Here is an 18,601-nt window from a genome sequence, read left to right as displayed (position 1 = left end):
GTGGCAGCTATGGTTAGGAGACATGCTACCTCTTGATCACTGCGTTGGTTTTTCCCCGAAGAGGAAGGGATGATACAGCAAAGTAGCGTAAGTATTTCCCTCAGTTTTTGAGAACCAAGGTATCAATCCAGTAGGAGGCTACGCGCGAGTCCCTCGTACCTGCACAAAACAAATAAATCCTTGCAACCAACGCGATAAGGGGTTGGCAATCCCTACACGGCCACTTACGAGAGTGAGATCTGATAGATATAATAAGATAATTTTTTGGTTTTTTTATTATAAAGATGCAAAGTAAAATAAAAGCAAAGTAAAAAAAGCAAAGGAAATAACTAAGTATTGGAAGATTAATATGATGAAGATAGACCCTGGGGCCATAGGTTTCACTAGTGGCTTCTCACAAGAGCATAAGTATTCTACGGTGGGTGAACGAATTACTGTTGAGCAATTGACAGAATTGAGCATAGTTATGAGAATATCTAGGTATGATCATGTATATAGGCATCACGTCCGAGACAAGTAGACTGACTCCTGCCTGCATCTACTACTATTACTCCATTCATCGACCACTATCCAGCCTGCATCTAGAGTATTAAGTTTATGAAAATAGAGTAACGCCTTAAGCAAGATGACATGATGTAGAGGGATAAACTCATGCAATATGATGAAAACCCCATCTTGTTATCCTTGATGGCAACAATACAATACGTGCCTTGCTGCCCCTACTGTCACTGGGAAATGACACCGCAAGATTGAACCCAAAGCTAAGCACTTCTCCCATTGCAAGAAAGATCAATCTAGTAGGCCAAACCAAACTAATAATTCGAAGAGACTTGCAAAGATAACCAATCATACATAAAAGAATTCAGAGAAGATTCAAATATTGTTCATAGATAGACTTGATCATAAACCCACAATTCGTCGGTCTCAACAAACACACCGCAAAAAATAAGATTACATCGAATAGTTCTCCACAAGAGAGGGAGAGAACATTGTATTGAGATCCAAAAAGAGAGAAGAAGCCATCTAGCTAATAACTATGGACCCGTAGGTCTGAGGTGAACTATTCACACTTCATCAGAGGGGCTATGGTGATGATGTAGAAGCCCTCCGTGATGGATACCCCCTCCGGCGGAGCTTCGGAATAGGCCCCAAGATGGGATCTCATGGATACAGAAAGTTGCGGCGGTGGAATTAGGGTTTTGGCTCTGTATCTGATCGTTTGGGGGTACGTAGGTATATATAGGAGGAAGGAGTACGTCGGTGGAGCAACAGGGGGCCACGAGGGTGGAGGGCGCGCCTGGGGGGGTAGGCGCGCCCCCTATCTCGTGGCCTCCTCCTTTGTTTCTTGACGTAGGGTCCAAGTCTCCTGGATCATGTTCGGCGAGAAAATCACGTTCCCGAAGGTTTCATTCCGTTTGGACTCCGTTTGATATTCTTTTTCTTCGAAACCCTAAAATAGGCAAAAAAAATAGCAATTCTGGGCTGGGCCTCCGGTTAATAGGTTAGTCCCAAAAATAATATAAAAGTGGATAATAAAGCCCAATAATGTCCAAAATAGTAGATAATATAGCATGGAGCAATCAAAAATTATAGATATGTTGGAGACGTATCAAGACACCCCACACTTATATAGGCGCAGCCGCATGGAGAGACGTGGGTTCGACCCACGTCCGTGACAGCCCATGATCCGACATATCAAATTGTGGCCTAACTGTCAGAAATCTCTCCATTACCGACTGTCAAAAATAAGCGCGTAGGTGTGAGCTCGGCTCGGCTCATTCCCGCAACCTGCAGCGTGTCGTGATGAGGCGGGAGGCGGAGGAGGAGTGCGCGAGGGTCTCTTCTATTCTCAAGCTCCAATATCATGTAGAAGAGAAACCCGTATAAAGAGGTGCAACTCCTTCTCCACTAGCGGGGTGGGACTAAACTTCCCATTACACCTAGTGCCATATAACCCACATGGTCCCTTAGAGATTTTTTCTGAAATTGTTGGATGGACCTAAAGCCCACCCCACGGCAGATGGCAAAGGACCACAAAGCTGATGGCAAAACTCTTTGCCGTCAGCCGCGGACGGCAAACGTGTCTGGCGTTGTAAACACTGGCAAAGAGTTTCTTTGCCGTCTATTTTATGACAGCGGATGGCAAAGACCCTTTGCCATCGGTAACGGACGACAAAGAAGGTAGACGACAAAGAACCGGCGTTAGCCACGTTAGGTGGCTAACATCAGACTTTGCCGTCAGCCAGCGGATGGCAAAACGTGCTTCGATACATCACCACATACACGTCATCCATGTACCCGGCGTGATGTCCGCTCAAACCACCGCGCGTCGCCCCGGGGAAAGCGCGTCGTGGGAAAGTGCATCATCTGGCACCCCGACGCCCCATCCCACCGACAGCCGCGTCGCCTTCCACCCCCGCCGTCCCGTCCCATCGTCCCATCCCACCCCGAGGCGACAGCATTAATGAGCAGTAATGTCGGCTGCCGGCTCGGCCGCCCACCTCCCGTTGCCCGGACGGCTATAAGAACCCGCCCCACCACCATCCCCCCACACCCGACCTCAAACCCGCAGCCGGTGAGAAATCCAGCCCAGCACCGACGATGTCTTACCACCGCGGGAGCAGCAGCGCCGGCGGCAACGACGACGCCCTGAGCACCTGGCCGTCCAGCCTCGGCAATTCGGAGACGAAGGAGCTACGCCGATACGGCCTCCTCGTGCCGCCGGGCTGCAGTATTCCCTAGCGAAGACAAGATATTCATTGCTAAAAATGGATCCTTTCTAGCGAAGGAGTTTCTCTCGAAAGAAGTGAGTGGGAGGAAAGTATAACTTGATGAGGTAACTGTACCTTCTCCCTTATTGGAAAGTAGTTCATCACTGAAATCAGTTCCAGCGATTCCTACACCAGTAAGTGAGGAAGCTAATGATGACGATCATGGAACTTCTGATCAAGTTACTACCGAACCTCGTAGGTCAATCAGAGTAAGATCTGCACCAGAGTGGTACGGTAATCCTGTTCTAGAAGTCATGTTGCTTGACCATGACGAACCTACGAACTATGAGGAAGCGATGATGATCCCAGATTTCGCAAAATGGCTTGAGGCCATGAAATCTGAGATGGGATCCATGTATGAGAACAAAGTATGGACTTTGGTTAACTTGCCCGATGATCGGCAGGCCATAGAGAATAAATGGATCTTCAAGAAGAAGACTGACGCTGACGGTAATACCACTGTCTACAAAGCTCGACTTGTTGCAAAAGGTTTTCGACAAGTTCAAGGAGTTGACTATGATGAGACCCTCTCATCCGTAGCGATGCTTAAGTCCGTCCGAATCATGTTAGCAATTGCCGCATTTTATGATTATGAAATTTGGCTTATGGATGTCAAAACTGCATTCCTTAATGGATATCTTAAAGAAGAGTTGTATATGATGCAACCAGAAGGTTTTGTCGACCCAAAAGGTGCTAACAAAGTGTGCAAGCTCCAGCGATCCATTTATGGACTGGTGCAAGCCTCTCGGAGTTGGAATATACGCTTTGATAGTGTGATCAAACCATATGGTTTTATACAGGCTTTTGGAGAAGCCTGTATATACAAAAGTGAGTGGGAGCTTTGTAGCATTTCTGATATTATATGTGGATGACATATTGTTGATCTGAAATGATACTGAATTTCTGAATAGCATAAAGGATACTTGAATAAGAATTTTTCAATGAAAGACCTCGGTGAAGCTGCTTATATATTGGGCATCAAAATCTATAGAGATAGATCAAGACACTTAATTGGAATTTCACAAAGCACATACCTAGATAAAGTTTTGAAGAAGTTCAAAATGGATCAGGCAAAGAAAGGGTTCTTGCATGTGTTACAAGGTGTGAAGTTGAGTCAGACTCAATGCCCGACCACTGCAGAAGATAGAGAGAAAATGAAAAGTGTTCCCTATGCTTCAGCCATAGGCTCTATCATGTATGCAATGCTGTGTACGAGAATTGATGTGTGCCTTGCTATCAGTTTAGCAGGGAGGTACCAAAGTAATCCAGGAGTGGATCACTGGACAACAGTCAAGAATATCCTAAAATACCTGAAGAGGACTAAGGATATGTTTTCTCGTATATGGAGGTGACAAAGAGCTCGTCGTAAACGGTTACGTCGATGCAAGCTTTGACACTGATCCGAATGACTCTAAGTCACAAACCGAATACGTGTTTTTATTAAATGGTGGAGCTGTCAGTTGGTGCAGTTCCAAGCAGAGCGTCGTGGCGGGATCTACGTGTGAAGCGGAATGCATAGCTGCTTTGGAAGCAGCAAATGAAGGAGTCTGGATGAAGGAGTTCATATCCGATCTAGGTGTCATACCTAGTGCATCGGGTCCAATGAAAATCTTTTGTGACAATACTGGTGCAATTGCCTTGGCAAAGGAATCCAGATTTCACAAGATAACCAAGCACATCAAGACACGCTTCAATTCCATCCGCAATCAAGTAAAGGAAGGAGACATAGAGATTTGCAAGATACATACGGATCTGAATGTTGTAGACCCATTGACTAAGCCGCTCTCACGAGCAAAACATGATCAACACCAAGACTCCATGGGTGTTAGAATCATTACAATGTAATCTAGATTATTGACTCTAGTGAAAGTGGGAGACTGAAGGAAATATGCCCTAGAGGCAATAATAAAGTTGTTATTTATATTTCCTTATATCATGATAAATTTTTATTATTCATGCTAGAATTGTATTAACCGGAAACTTAGTACATGTGTGAATACATAGACAAATAGAGTGTCACTAGTTTTCCTCTACTTGACTAGTTCGTTGAATCAATGATGGTTATGTTTCTAACCATAGACATGAGTTGTCATTTGATTAACGAGATCACATCATTAGAGAATGATGTGATTGACTTGACCCATCCGTTAGCTTAGCACGATGATCGTTTAGTTTGTTGCTATTGCTTTCTCCATAACTTATACATGTTCCCATGACTATGAGATCATGCAACTCCCGAATATCGGAGGAACACTTTGTGTGCTACCAAACGTCACAACATAACCGGGTGATTATAAAGGTGCTCTACACGTGTTTCCGATGGTGTTTGTTGAGTTGGCATAGATCGAGATTAGGATTTATCACTCCGATTATCGAAGAGGTATCTCTGGGCCCTCTCGGTAATGTACATCACTATAAGCCTTGCAAGCAATGTAGCTAATGAGTTAGTTACGGGATGTAGCATTACAGAACGAGTAAAGAGACTTGACGGTAATGAGACTGAACTAGATATTGAGATATCGACGATCGAATCTCGGGCAAGTAACATACTGATGACAAAGGGAACAACGTATGTTGTTATGCGGTTTGACCATTAAAGATCTTTGTAGAATATGTAGGATCCAATATGAGCATCTGGGTTCCGCTATTGGTTATTGACCGAAGACGTGTCTCGGTCATGTCTACATAGTTCTCGAACCCGTAGGGTCTGCACGCTTAACGTTTGGTGACGATCGGTATTATGAGTTTATGTGTTTTGATGTACCGAAGATAGTTCAGAGTCCCGGATGTGATCACGGACATGACGAGGAGTCTCGAAATGGTCAAGACATAAAGATTGATGTATTGGATGACTATATTCGGACACCGGATGAGTTTCGGGGGTCACCGGATATTTATCGGAGTGCCGGGGGGTTATGGGACCCCCCGGGGGAACTAATGGGCCAACATGGGCCTTGTGGGAGTGAGAGGAGAGGGCCTAGGGCTGGTCGCGCCCCCCCCCTTGGGAGTCCGAATTGGACAAGGAGGGGGGCGGCGCCCCCTCTTTCCCCCTCTCTCTCCTCTCCTTCCTTTCCCCTTCCTCCGTCCTAGTTGGGTTAGGAAAAGGGGAGTCCTACTCCTACTAGGAGGAGGACTCCCCCTCTTCTTGGCGCGCCTTTAGGCCGGCCGGCCTCCCCCTTGCTCCTTCATATACGGGGGCAGGGGGCACCCTAGAACACACAAGTTGATTGTTTCCAGCCGTGTGCGGTGCCCCCCTCCACCATAATCCACCTTAGTCATATCGTAATGGTGCTTAGGAGAAGACCTGTTCCGGTAGCACCATCATCGCCGTCATCACGCCGTCGTGCTGACGAAGCTCTCCCTCGAAGCTCTACTGGATCTTGAGTTCGTGGGACGTCACCGAGCCGAACGTATGCAGATCGCAGAGGTGTCGTACCTTCAGTGCTAGGATCGGTCGATCGTGAAGACGTACGACTACATCAATCGCGTTGTCATAACGCTTCTGCTTACGGTCTACAAGGGTACGTGGACAACACTCTTCCCTCTCGTTGCTATGCATCACCATGATCTTGTGTGTGCATATGATTTTTTTTGAAATTACTGCGTTCCCCAACAGTAGAATCTATGAATGCTAAGTATGATTGAACTAGACATGATAAACTTTATGATTTAAGTGATGAAGATGATGAATGTTATGAAAAATAAATTTTTTATCGAGTTTCTAATGATGAGTGGGCAGCTAAATGTCTTAGGGAGTAAATTACCTTAGATGGTCCTACTCGAAGTAATGACACACTTGATGAATGTTATGATTATGAAACTATGTCTATTGGCACTATTGAGGATGATTATGTTATGCCTACTACTTATTATGATGATCGTGATTGGGGAGGATTATGATACTCCTTAGGGTATAGAAAATGTATGTGAGTACCGAGGAATTTATTATTTATAACAATGATGGATTTACTATTGAAAGTGGATTCGAAAAGGTCAAAACTTTAGCTATTGCTGATCCCTCTAATTTTTGGAAAGTGATAAAATTTATGTGTGCGTATATCATGAGTATAAATGTACTAGGTGATAGCTACATTATTGAGTTTGACTATGATTCAACATATAATTATTATGAAAGGGGAAAACATGGTGATAGATATCTTAATACCATCAAGTTTCTTCTTTTTATGCTGAAAGCTTTGAAGTTGCACCTATCTTTCCCTCCATTTTTAGAAAAGGAGGATGACCCCCTGCCTCTGCATCTGGGCGATGCATGCGGCTACTTTATTAATTATTCTCACAAGACCTTACAAAGTCATACAACAGTAAGACTGAAGCCACCGTCTAAGCAACAACTATCGCTACACCTATCCAGTTGATGAAGGGGCGCTGATAGTCTGGGCCTAATACCAAACAGACATCGCATCCAAACCTAAACATCTAAGACCTGAGGTCCCAACCAGGACGCCTGCCTGGTATGAGGCACCTACCAGTCCGGCGCACTCCTCAACCAGGACGCCTGCCGGGTATGGGGCCGCCGCAGCCACCTGCCACGAGTCCATCTTCAGAGCTGTACTGTTGCATCTACCGTGCCAGGTCTCTCAGCCATCGACGCCACCACGACGCCAGACAGCGTCATCCTCCTGCGCGAGTCCATCCTTCCACATCGAACTCCGAATCCGCACTGCGCCACGCCGTCCAGATTCGTCGCCATCAATGTATGGATGAAGCTCCGCTCCACCAAAGAAGCCGTCCGCTGATAGCTATCTTTCCCTCCTATGCTAAGATTCCTCTGCATAGGAAGTCAGTTAGTCTTAAATATATTTACCTTATGCTTTTTGGTGCTCGTATTGTGCTTTGCAATAATTATGATTCATTCTTGTGAGTTTCAAATAAATTCCATGCCTAGCTCAAAGGCATTAATGAAAGCGCTTGTGTGAGGCAGCCCACAATTGGATTTTAGTTTGGTCTGAATAATATATAACTTACTACCTTATTGTAGGAAAGTACTTTTCATGTTTTCTTTTAATAAAGTGTCAAGTTATGCAATTAGTTTAAGTGTTTATGCCATGTGGTAGATGTTTAACTGTTTTCTGCTACTTGTTGTTCTTCTAGAAATTGACATAATTTGCTGGAGCAGGCTTTTGACTTGAATTTTTTAATAAGCAGAGCAACGTATGCCTAGTATTCATCCTAATTTGTTTGTTTTCTGGGTATTGGAACTGTCCTGATTAATTAGGTTTATATATGCTATAGTTTGTTTTGACAGATTCTTGCGCAACTATTGTATTTGCTACAGAATCACATAGTGTTGGTTCCCCCTTGATCAAAAGGACCTATGATTGCGTTCTTGGTTGTAGCTATTGTTATACCATGTTGCCATGATTAACAAACAACAAGTGGAACTATTTTATTTTATTTTATTTGTGGACTAACAATTTTGTTTGAGTAATGCTTTGAATTTCAGGTTAACTTCATCACAATCACATGCATTCCCTCCAATTCTAAGAAGACCAAAAAGGCAACGCTTAGGGATGACCAAGGCATCTTCATTCTTCATCAACATAACATCGGCAACCACCCGCGCCAGCCGAATTCAATCCCCTGGCGCGGCCCCTGTGCTCCCACCCTCAACCCGCTCCCTTGCCTCCACCGGGTATCGCCGAAAAATCGTGAGATGTGCCCTCATGGAGAGAGGAAGTGCTCGACAGGGGAGGATTGGTGCACGGAGAATGGGAGAGCTAGTGTGATGAAACTGATGGGGCAAGGGGAAAAACGCCCCATTCGCCCGGGTTGACCGGCCGCGGTAAATGATTCGATTTGTGATATGTCAAGGAGGCATGCGTCAAGATTCGTACATAATATCCAACGGCTGTATGTTTGACCGACATCATCGAAAATCCGATGGCAGATTTTTAGACTTCTCGTTTTTTTAAAGACGGCGTAATTCTCTTGAATCAAAGGATCCTTAAACTTCATGTTAACCAAGGTAGTAGACACAATCGGATCAATAGCTCACCTATAGTTCACTGTACGCCCACGGTCAAAATGCCAATCCGGGGCGTGTTGGCCAGGACGCGCACGACGCCCTGTAAAGGCTGTAGACGCCCAAACTTGGTCAGCGAGTTCACACACGGCCTTCCCTTTTGCCCCAAGTAGTCAGCCTCAGACTAGGCCACAGCCCACAGCTACCGGAGACCTGCAGCTCCTTCAGTACTGCGCGCACTAGGCGTTAATGGCAAAATCCTTTTCAGACAGTCAGACAGACATCAGTAGATACAGGGAAAAGAGGCATATACCGCATCCTCTACCGTCGATCGGTCGATGGCTTGACCAGACCCTGCACTCTCTCCGTAACCGCGCGGAACAGTTCCCCCGCAGTAAAAAACTGCGCCGAACAGTTTCGGCGAGCGAGACGCCGCTCGTGATTCAGAAACTTACCGGTGCTCCTAAAGCACTTTCAGACGCTATCATTTTCTTCTCGCGCAGGCTTTCAGAAGTTTCAGCTGGCTGGGGCGAAACGAGGGCGTATAATAATACACCCAGACGAATACTCATTCAGTAAAAAAAAAGTCACTCCTCATCAGCAAAGTAAAAAAAAAAAAGAGCCCCTTGATCAATGCAGGAGTACTACTGGCACAGTTCGGTGCGGCATCTGCATTTATCTATCGACCGGCAGCTCGGCCCAAGCTAGGCTCATCATCAATACGAGACGTACTCTACCAGCTAGTAGCACCAATTTCCCTGTGATTTCTTTTAGCGCCTGGCGTGGTATGGCGTAGCGTGCTGCAGCTGCGTTGCTTTGGTCCGCAGGCGTCAGGGGGCTATCCATCCATCTATTGGCTGGCTCCGTCCCTAGCCGTAGGCCCGCGTGCTGCGCGATGGATGGAACGTGACCCACGCCACGCCACACCACACATCGGATGCTCTCCGCTCCGTGCCGCCCGTTCGCGCTCTGGGTCGCGTCTGCCCGCTTCTCTCTCTCTCTGCAGCTGCAGCGCCCTGGCAACCGTTTTCCTCGCACGGACTACGGAGGAACCGATGATGGGCTCCAGCCCAGCCCAGCCCCGCGCCAGACGACACGTACGTGGCGCGCAAGACTAATGGCAAAGCTGGGTGGCGCTTTTGCCGTCGGCCCCACAGGTCAGCCGCGCCCACGTGCGCGACGTACCCCCCGGCGTGCCCGCCCTCCGTCAGCGCGAGCGCGAGCCGGGCGCACGGAAAAGACAGCCACGTCGTAGCTGACCCCCACCGACCCGTGGGCCCGGGATGGGCCATGGCCAGGGCGTGGACGCAGACCTTTCCGTGCGCCCCTCCCCGCTACGAGAGTCAACGTCAAACCACCCGTAAACAGAGACGGGAAAGATATTATAACAATCCGAAACGAAATCCACACACCAATTTTTGAAAGATCTTGGTGCCAGTAAGGACCAACCGGGATTGCAATCACCTGCTATTTTTTGCGATTACGTGGTACTATTAATTTATTGCCCATGTATATGTTGCAGGATTAATCGAGATATACGCTGCATACATACGGGATATTAAACAATCGTAATTAAGGGCCTCATATACGAGCTCTATACGCCAGGCTTGTGTAGCGTATCTCGCCGCGAACGTGACAAGGGAAAGAAAAGAAATAATAATACAAACTTGCTAATAATTAAGAGAAAAGGCAGCCACAGGTATAGGCATAGGCAGGCCGCTAATGATCGTAATTAAGGGCCATATATATATATATATATATATATATATATATATATATATATACGAGATTTATACGCCAAAGAATTGTTTAGCATATCCGGCTGCGAAGGTGACAAGAGAAAGGGAAAGAAATAAGGCACAGCTATAGGTAGGCCGATCTTACCCGGCTCCGCCCTGTCATGGCCAAAAAACGCAGTTGGTGCTTGTGTCGCACCCAGGCCAAAAGGAGAGCCTTTCAAGCAAAGGCGAAAGGCGTCCGTCCACAGGGAAAAGGCAAGCAGCAAGTAACGCCGTGAGTCAAACCACTCCTTACACTTGGGCCCCACCCCACCCCCTCTCCGCACCCAACCGTACCGCACCGTATCTCCCCGTGTATCCGTATACGACCCTAAGGCTGGTCATAGTGGGAGTAACATAGGTAGTAACATAGAAGCCACATAAGCAAAATTGATGATGTGGCAAGTAGTTAATGAGGAGAGAGGCAAATAGAGTAACATAATATGTTACCATCACATAGCGGTTTCCAATGCATAATGAGTCTACAAAGTAATAAATGAAGACAACTATGTTACCACACCTATGATACTACCCACCATGAAGGTAGTAACATAAACTAGTAACATATGTATGTTACTAGTCTAAGTTACTCTCCACTATGACCAGCCTAATACTACTACCAGTACGAGCCGCGTCTCTCCGCGTGGGCCCTGGCTGTCCAGACGCCCTCGTGGCCCAGCCGGTGCGGGCGCGGCCACTCGCTGGCGGGCGGGCCCGGGGGTTCGAATTTTGAAAACGAGGCAGGGGAGACGCTTATTTCTGGCAGTAAAGTGGCGAGGAGGGGGAGGGGAGGGGAGGGCGGGGCCCGCTGGCCCTCCCTTCCCACGCGACGCGACGGGCGCTACTCCTTCTCCGCCTCTCCAACGCCAGCGCCAACGCCCCTCACCCTCTCCCGCCGTTATAAATACCCCTCTGCCTCGTCGTCCCCAGCCCAGCCCCCACCGTCTCCCTCCCTCCCCACCCACGCGGACAAATTTGTTTCTTCCCTGCGTACAACCCAACCCAGCAGAAGCAGCCAGCCGCGCCGCCTCCCTCCCTCGCCGCCGATCTGGCCGGATCGCGCCCCGGATCGGCCGCCGCCCGCGCGCAGGTACCGGCCCCCCTCCCGATTCCCCGTCCGCTTCGGCCGATTCCGCCGCGCCCCCTCTGGCTTTCCGTTGCGCTTCCCCTCCCCTCCCCTCCCCGGCGGCGGCGGCGGCGGCTGATCCGCCGCGGTAGCGAGCGGCGGGGCACGTGTTTGCGCCGTTCAGCTAACCGCCGCCTGCCCGGGCAGGATTGGCCTGCCTGGCTGGTGATAGAGCAGAGCCGGTCACGTGCGTGCGTGCGTGCCTGATTGGCCCCCCCGTCTCGAAAAGGAAACGTGTAGATTTATCCTGATTTCTTTGATTGATTCCCAGTAGTTGCCGTTTCTCGCCAATTATAGTACGAGTAGTAGTATCTTGCTTGTATGCGAGGCGCCGTGTAGCAGGGGGAGCGACCATTTTGGTCCGCTTTGGGTACCGCATCGAGCGAATTTGAAATTTTACTCGCGCACCTGTTCGCGGATAGGCATGCCGTAGTTTTTATTTATCACCTGCCATATCCGGGTCCAGGTTCAGAACTCTAGAATCGCTGTTTGTTGTACAATCCCTGGCACCAATTCTTGGTCGTCGATTGATCCGTCGATATGCTCTCGTTGGCGTGGGACGGGATGCTTGTTTGTACTGTTTATTATTACTTGTGGCCTAGGTGACTCTTAATTTGATGATAGAACAGAGTCAGTCGTGTGCATGCTAGGTTGCTCCTCCTTCTGACAAAGGAAACAAAACGGATTGCACTCTGATGGGTTTGCTTAATGACCCTTGCTGCCCTGCTCTCAGCAACCAGTTTGGTCAAATAACATGTTTTCCCTGTGCATCTGTTGACTGATAACCTTGCCCTGTTTCTATCAGCTGCTATATTCTTGAACAAGAATTTGTTGTTAGAAGCCAGTATACTCCATTTAGAAGGGCAATGTTCACCCCTTTTGTCGTAATTCTTCACATTTGCAAAGTATCTCACCTTCAAGTGCTAATTACCTAATAATATAGCACAAAGTCCATTTCTTTCGCTAAAGTAATGGGTGGATTTACTAATCAATCTACCTTCCTAGCTTTGTAGGAGTATATGAAGTCAGTTTCATGTTTGTATACCTGAGTTGCGGCGGTAGCTCAGTCCATAATCCGTGTTCAACTTAATGCTAGCACATTGTTTTCAGTTAGACTAGCATTTTTTGTCCGATTCTAGACTATTGATGTTCATTCAATTTGTGTTTCCAGGTTAAGGGCAACCAGACAGGGCTGTTTCTTGGCTGGACATCATCTGAACCATCTCCAAGTGCCAGAGATGGATCATACTCAACCCAGGGATGGGCATGGCAATGAACCTGTGCCTTTAGGTAGCTATACTTAACCTGTGCTCTGTTCTGCTGTTTATCTTAGTTCTATGATAAAATAGTAATACTCTTGTTTCAATCTCAGGTCAGATGCTTTTTGAGCATTCGGGTAGTGATGCACCCCTTAGACTTGGTCCTCCAGGCTTTGGGAGTATGGCAAGTAGATCAAATGACGTTCCATCTTCAAGTCATGCTACACAGTTTCCAGGTCATAGAGTTGTGAACCTAGGGACCTCACATGTTTCATTAGTTCCCTATCGCACTGCAAGATCCAGCGGCCATGTACCATATGATGCTCAGCCGAAACCTGCCCTAAGTTCCCATGTGGACAACAGAATGGTTGCAATGAAGCGAAAGAACCTCCTTCCTTCAGTGGAGGGAATGGACGCTGTTGACTATTATGTTGGCAGCTCTTCCAACAGTCACTTCTCTGATCTTGTGCAGCCAAATCCTAGTGCACTTACTGAGCCCTTGCATCCGCAAGTGCCTTTAAGCGTTGGTCCAAGCAACTGGATTGACCAACGCTTAGTTAATCAAGAAGGATCTCAGAGGAATGTCAGAGCACGTCATGATAGTGCTAATGTTTCGTTGGAACCTAGGCCAGCTTCAACTTACACACCAAGTAACAATCATCAGCTGCCATTCCATTCAGCCACAAGTGCTTTCGTAAGTACGGCAGCAGAAAGGAACCAAGCACCTTTTTCTGTGCCAACAAGAACATTACCTTCAGGTTAGTAACTAATTCTTTGCTTAATGTACTTGATGCGTCTTTATTGTCTTGCTAATGCACTCCCCCAAGTTTTTCCCTTGACAATTAGCATCTCATGCGGTCTTCTGTTCACATCTTTAATTATGGTATGAGGTTGCTTTTGTGACTTGATTTTAGTAGTTACCTGCGGCTGATTTTCAGTCCTGTGATACAATTTTACCAGAAAAATGCGAATTATCAGTGCCCCAAATCATCTTGTATATGATATAGCATACGAGGTTGTTGTTTTTATGCTATTTATAAATTTCTTTCAAACTTACGGTCTATGTATTTTGACTGTTTAGGTGGCACTGGGATCACTGGTAGGATCTACCATCATCCTATGCCTATGCATAGCAGCAGCTCAAGTGTTGCTGCTGCCCCAACTGTCCATGGTTCTTCAAACAGTGCGATGTTTGCCAATGCTGGCTTTCCTGCTCCTAGAGCTGTTCATGGCTCAGGTGCTGCTGCTGCCCCAACTGTCCATGGATCTTCAGACAGTGCGGTATTTGCTAATGGTGGCTTTACTGCTCCTAGAGCTGTTCATGGTGGCGCCGTTCCTAGCTACGGCCATCCATCCTCCACAGTTTCCTCTGGCTCAAGAGCATTTTCCCATGATGCAGTCATTCCGAACTATCCTGCTTCTACCTCTACATCCATTAGGATCAATGTGCCATCTCCTATCAGTACTGCGGCATCTTCTAGGCATGCAAGGGTATCCATGGCACATGCCAGCACTGGAATGAATAGATTCGTAGATAGGAGCTCATTCCATTTGATCGCTGAGACACAGGTAGAGGTCTTGTTTCGTGTTTTCAGGTAATTAAGCTGGTATCCATTTAAGTTTGAATATTTTTATTGATCTAGCTGCTGTTTGTGTAGCGGGTTATGATGGAGCAGTTGGCTTTCTATCAACAATCAAGACAAGCAGCTGCTGACCCCCACAGGGACTTGAGACTGAACATTGATGAAATGAGTTATGAGGTATAATCATGGTCGTTTGCTTCTTCTACTCTGGAAACTTCAGGATCTTTTCTTAACCTTTTCCGTCTTGTATGTACAGGAACTGTTGGCCTTGGAGGAATCCATAGGTACTGTGAACACCGGCCTTGCCGACGAAAAGATTTCAGGTTGTGTGAAAGAAGTGGTCTGTTGCAGTTCTGATGAGGAGCAAGACGAGGAAGATGATGGGCGCTGTCTAGTCTGCCTGGTACGAATTTCTTATGCTCCTAATTTCCAGTTCCATGTTGAAAAATTCATTACAGGCATGCCCTGAATCGTTTGCTCCTCCAATTCTGATTATGATTTTTGAACTATGGCAGGAGGAGTACAAAGACAATGATCTCCTAGGGATACTGAAGTGCAGGCACGACTTCCACACCGACTGCATCAAGAAGTGGTTGCAAGTGAAGAACGCATGCCCGGTATGCAAATCCGCCGCGGCTTAGGGCTGGAGAGGAAGCAGAATAACCGATGTTCCTCTCCATTGATTCTAGATTGAGATTGAGTTATGCGGTCCCCGGTCCATTCTTTGGTGCCTGAGCCATGGAAATAAGTGCGCTAGGACGACTTGTTTCGTGGGTTGCTGTAGCTGTGTTATCATGTCTTGCTGTAAAAACTTTCATTCAACAAGCAATTGGTAGAGATATTCTCCAGCCATTTATTTATCTGTGTATCACATGTTGAGCCGTTGTGAGGTGTGATGGCGAATCATCCCCTTGTACATTGGTGCCTGTTAACTTATATGGTTTTGATACTCAGCTGTCAGGTTGTTGGCATGAGACCAATAATGTGGCTTGACGTCGTTGGGTATGCGCATGTCGTCGTTGGCTCGTTGGCTGTGACAGTTTGACTACTTGCTCTGGTAATTCCCTTCTGTGAAACTAGTAAAACAAAAGGTTAGTACTCCCTGTGTAAACTAATATAAGATCTTTTAGATCATTATAAAAATATCTTATTAGTTTCTAGACTAATATAAGATCTTTTAGATATTAGTCCTCTGAAAACTAATAGAAGATCTAAAAAGATCTTATAGTAGTGATCTAAAAGATCTTATATATTTATTAGTTTTCTTGAACTATATACTTCCTCCGTTCCTAAATATAAGTCTTTGTAGAAATTTCACTATGCACTACATACGGAGCAAAATGAGTGAATCTACACTCTAAAATGTATCTACATACATCCGTATGTGGTTCATAGTGGAATCTCTCCAAAGACTTATATTTAGGAACAGAGGGAGTATTTGTTAGTACTAGTTTACAGAGGGAGTACTTGCCACCCCCCAAGATCCAAGATGGGCTTCACAAAATTGCAACCAGTTCGTAAACTTTGATTACCAAGTCATTTTCTCATTTTTATTGATTGTCTTTTTTATTTTTCTACTTACGTGTGGGTAACCGGTTATGTACCGGCTTCGACCGAGCCACCTGCAGCTCTGCCGTCGCCGCTCGGCCAGCTCGCCCGCTCACCAGCGACTTGTTCGAGAAGAACCCAAGGTCTAACAATTTCGGACGCCAGAGACCAGGTTCTGTCGGCGGCTGGAGGCCCCGTCGCTGTTGGATCGCGTAGGCAGCCATGGCTATCAGCAGACAGCTGTTGCATTGTATCAGCCGTGCGCTCGAGAAGCAGCCAGTGTTCGCGTTATTGTCTTCTTTCTTAGCGTGGGGATAGTGGATCTAGATCGGAATGGGGATTTGTCTATCAATCGAGGAATTCGAATTCGAGAGGAGCGAGCCACTGGTTCTGGCAAAAGGTTCATAACCGGTTTAAGGAACCTTGATCCGGTTTTTCTTCCTTTTTGTTTTCTTTATTTTTTTCCTCTCGGTTTTTCCTTTTCCTTTTTTCTGTTTCTTTTCGAATCAAATTTCAAAAGTGTTTCCCGTTTTCAAATTTGTTCACATATTCATAAAATGGTTGCCTTTTCAAAAAATATCTGTGGAATTTCAAATCATGTTCGGGTTTTGAAATTTGAAGAAGTTCCTGTTTTAATTTTTTTTCACATATTCAAAAGATTTTCTTGTTTTTTTAATCTTCACACTTTTAAGAGTTTTTCCTGTTTTTAAGTTTGTTCAGAAATAAAAAAAAATCAGGAATTTTTGGAAACTGTTTCCTTTAAAAGATGTTGACAATTGGAAAAAAAATATTCGTGTTTTTCAAAAAATGTTCAGAATTTTCAAAACCGTTCATGTTTTTATCTAGCTAATCATATTTTCCAATTTTCATGTCATATAAACGCACGATGGGAGGTCCCTGTTTACATGTCATAAAAACAATACGGAGCAGCGAGGTAGTAGGGATTAGAAGGATTTTGAAGGGAAGCCGCTATGCATCGTCCATTTATATGACACGAAGCCCAGGTTTCAAAACATGACAACCTTCCATGTGTTAACGGGCCCGTGACCCATTGGTCTTGAGTGTAGGGATTAGAAGGATGATGTATCCTTCTACACTGGCGATGCGTCTAGAGGCTTGGTCGCTAACTTTGTCGCTATTGACTTGGCCCCGTCCCTTGAAGAACAACTTGTCCCCAAACTGTGGCTCATGGCTCATCTAAGTCTTCCCATATTGCAATTCATGCCAGAATCGACGCTGTAACACTTTTCATGGTACAAATAATTGCGCATCTTCAGGTGGAAAATTAGAGACGATAAGCTATGTAACCAACCCGTCAAGCACTTTGACCGGACCATAAAACTTGAACAACAACTTGGGCTGTCCTCGTGATGCAAATGTAGACTGACTATAGGGTTGCAGCTTAAAAAGAGTCGCTAATCTGGAGCACTCGGCCTGAACGCTTCTTGTTGCCATGGCTTTTCATATGAGCGCGTTCCTGTAACAATCTCAGCATAAGGCCACACTCTTTAACCACACATCCAATTCAGGAACAGGGCAAATGTCGGTAGATGTAACACTAAAGTGGCGAGAAGAATGGCCGTAGAGCACCTCGAATGGAGATTTGTTGTCCAAAGTAGAGCGCATGCTGAAATTGTGCCAAAATTTAGCAAGTAACAACCATTGTGCTCTCTGGACAGGACAAACATGAGTAAAACATCGCAAGTAGCCATCCAACCATCACTACTGGAATCAAAGAATTTGCCATCAACCTCTTCTTTGCCGTCGGCTTGCTGACGACAACAAAACTTTGCCATCCGCTAGCTGAAGGCAGAGAGGTGGGTGGGGTCCAGTGGAGGCCAGCTATTGTAACAGCCCACCCCCACCTGCTCACTTTGCCGTCAGCTAGCGGACGTCAAACAAGTCCCTACCTAACGGCCCTAATGCCCCCTCCTCTCTTCGTCTCCCATCCCCTCCTCTTCCCCCCCGACCGCACCCCACCGCCGCCCGCCGCCAACGACGACCCGCCGCTAAGCCCCCCCAGGTCGCACGCCGCTCCCCCCGCCCCGTCGGCATAAAATTCAACATAGATCTATTTTTCAAATTGCATTTTCACTCAACATAGATATATTTTACATAATATTTTTACATATAGTCGTCGTCATCGCTAGCGAGCAGGTCGATCACGACGGTGCCTTCGCCGTCACCGCCATCGTCGCAGCTGCTGTCTGCCACGACGTTGTCCCAGTCGACGGGGCCGTCTTCCTCCTCCTCCGCCGGCGCCGCCTCCTCCTCCTCCGATGGCGCCGCCTCCTCCTCCTTCGCCGGCGCCATCGCGGCCTCCTCTGCCGCCGTGGCCGCGACAGTGTCGATGGCGGCCGCTACCTCGGCGGCTTCCCTCGCAGCCGCCTCCGACGCCCGTAGGGCAACATGCCACCCCGGAGTGTCGTCCGGATCGTCGCCCTCATGGAGGACAACTTGTTCCGGCGGCAGCTCGACGACAGGGGGGACGGCCGGTGCGCGTGCGGGCGCCGGGAGGGCTGGCTAGTGGCGGTCAGATCCGCGAGGGTGCTC

The 18,601-nt window shown here is 46.9% G+C and overlaps 1 protein-coding gene across 1 annotated transcript; it reads left to right on the top strand.

The window, feature by feature from the left end:
* Positions 1-11,069: 11,069 nt before the first annotated feature.
* On the top strand, positions 11,070-15,449 carry LOC119271960 (probable E3 ubiquitin-protein ligase HIP1). Its single transcript, XM_037553587.1, has 8 exons — positions 11,070-11,075; positions 11,156-11,622; positions 12,830-12,948; positions 13,031-13,675; positions 13,999-14,486; positions 14,576-14,677; positions 14,757-14,903; positions 15,016-15,449. The coding sequence occupies exons 1-8, from the start codon at positions 11,070-11,072 to the stop codon at positions 15,139-15,141; spliced, it is 2,100 nt and encodes a 699-aa protein (XP_037409484.1). The 3' UTR covers positions 15,142-15,449.
* The last annotated feature ends 3,152 nt before the right edge of the window (positions 15,450-18,601 follow it).

The sequence above is a fragment of the Triticum dicoccoides genome, chromosome 3A (genome assembly GCF_002162155.2).
Source record: "Triticum dicoccoides isolate Atlit2015 ecotype Zavitan chromosome 3A, WEW_v2.0, whole genome shotgun sequence".
Classification (NCBI taxonomy): Eukaryota; Viridiplantae; Streptophyta; class Magnoliopsida; order Poales; family Poaceae; genus Triticum; species Triticum dicoccoides.
Note: the sequence above shows the minus strand (reverse complement) of the source record. Positions and strands in the feature narration are given on the sequence as shown.

What these genes read in the sequence shown, in the direction of transcription:
- LOC119271960 (XM_037553587.1), top strand. An exon ending in CGGCCGCCGCCCGCGCGCAG is followed by an intron (nt 11,623 to 12,829) that starts GTACCGGCCCCC and finishes TTGTGTTTCCAG; the next exon opens with GTTAAGGGCAACCAGACAGG. An exon ending in TTGATGAAATGAGTTATGAG is followed by an intron (nt 14,678 to 14,756) that starts GTATAATCATGG and finishes TTGTATGTACAG; the next exon opens with GAACTGTTGGCCTTGGAGGA.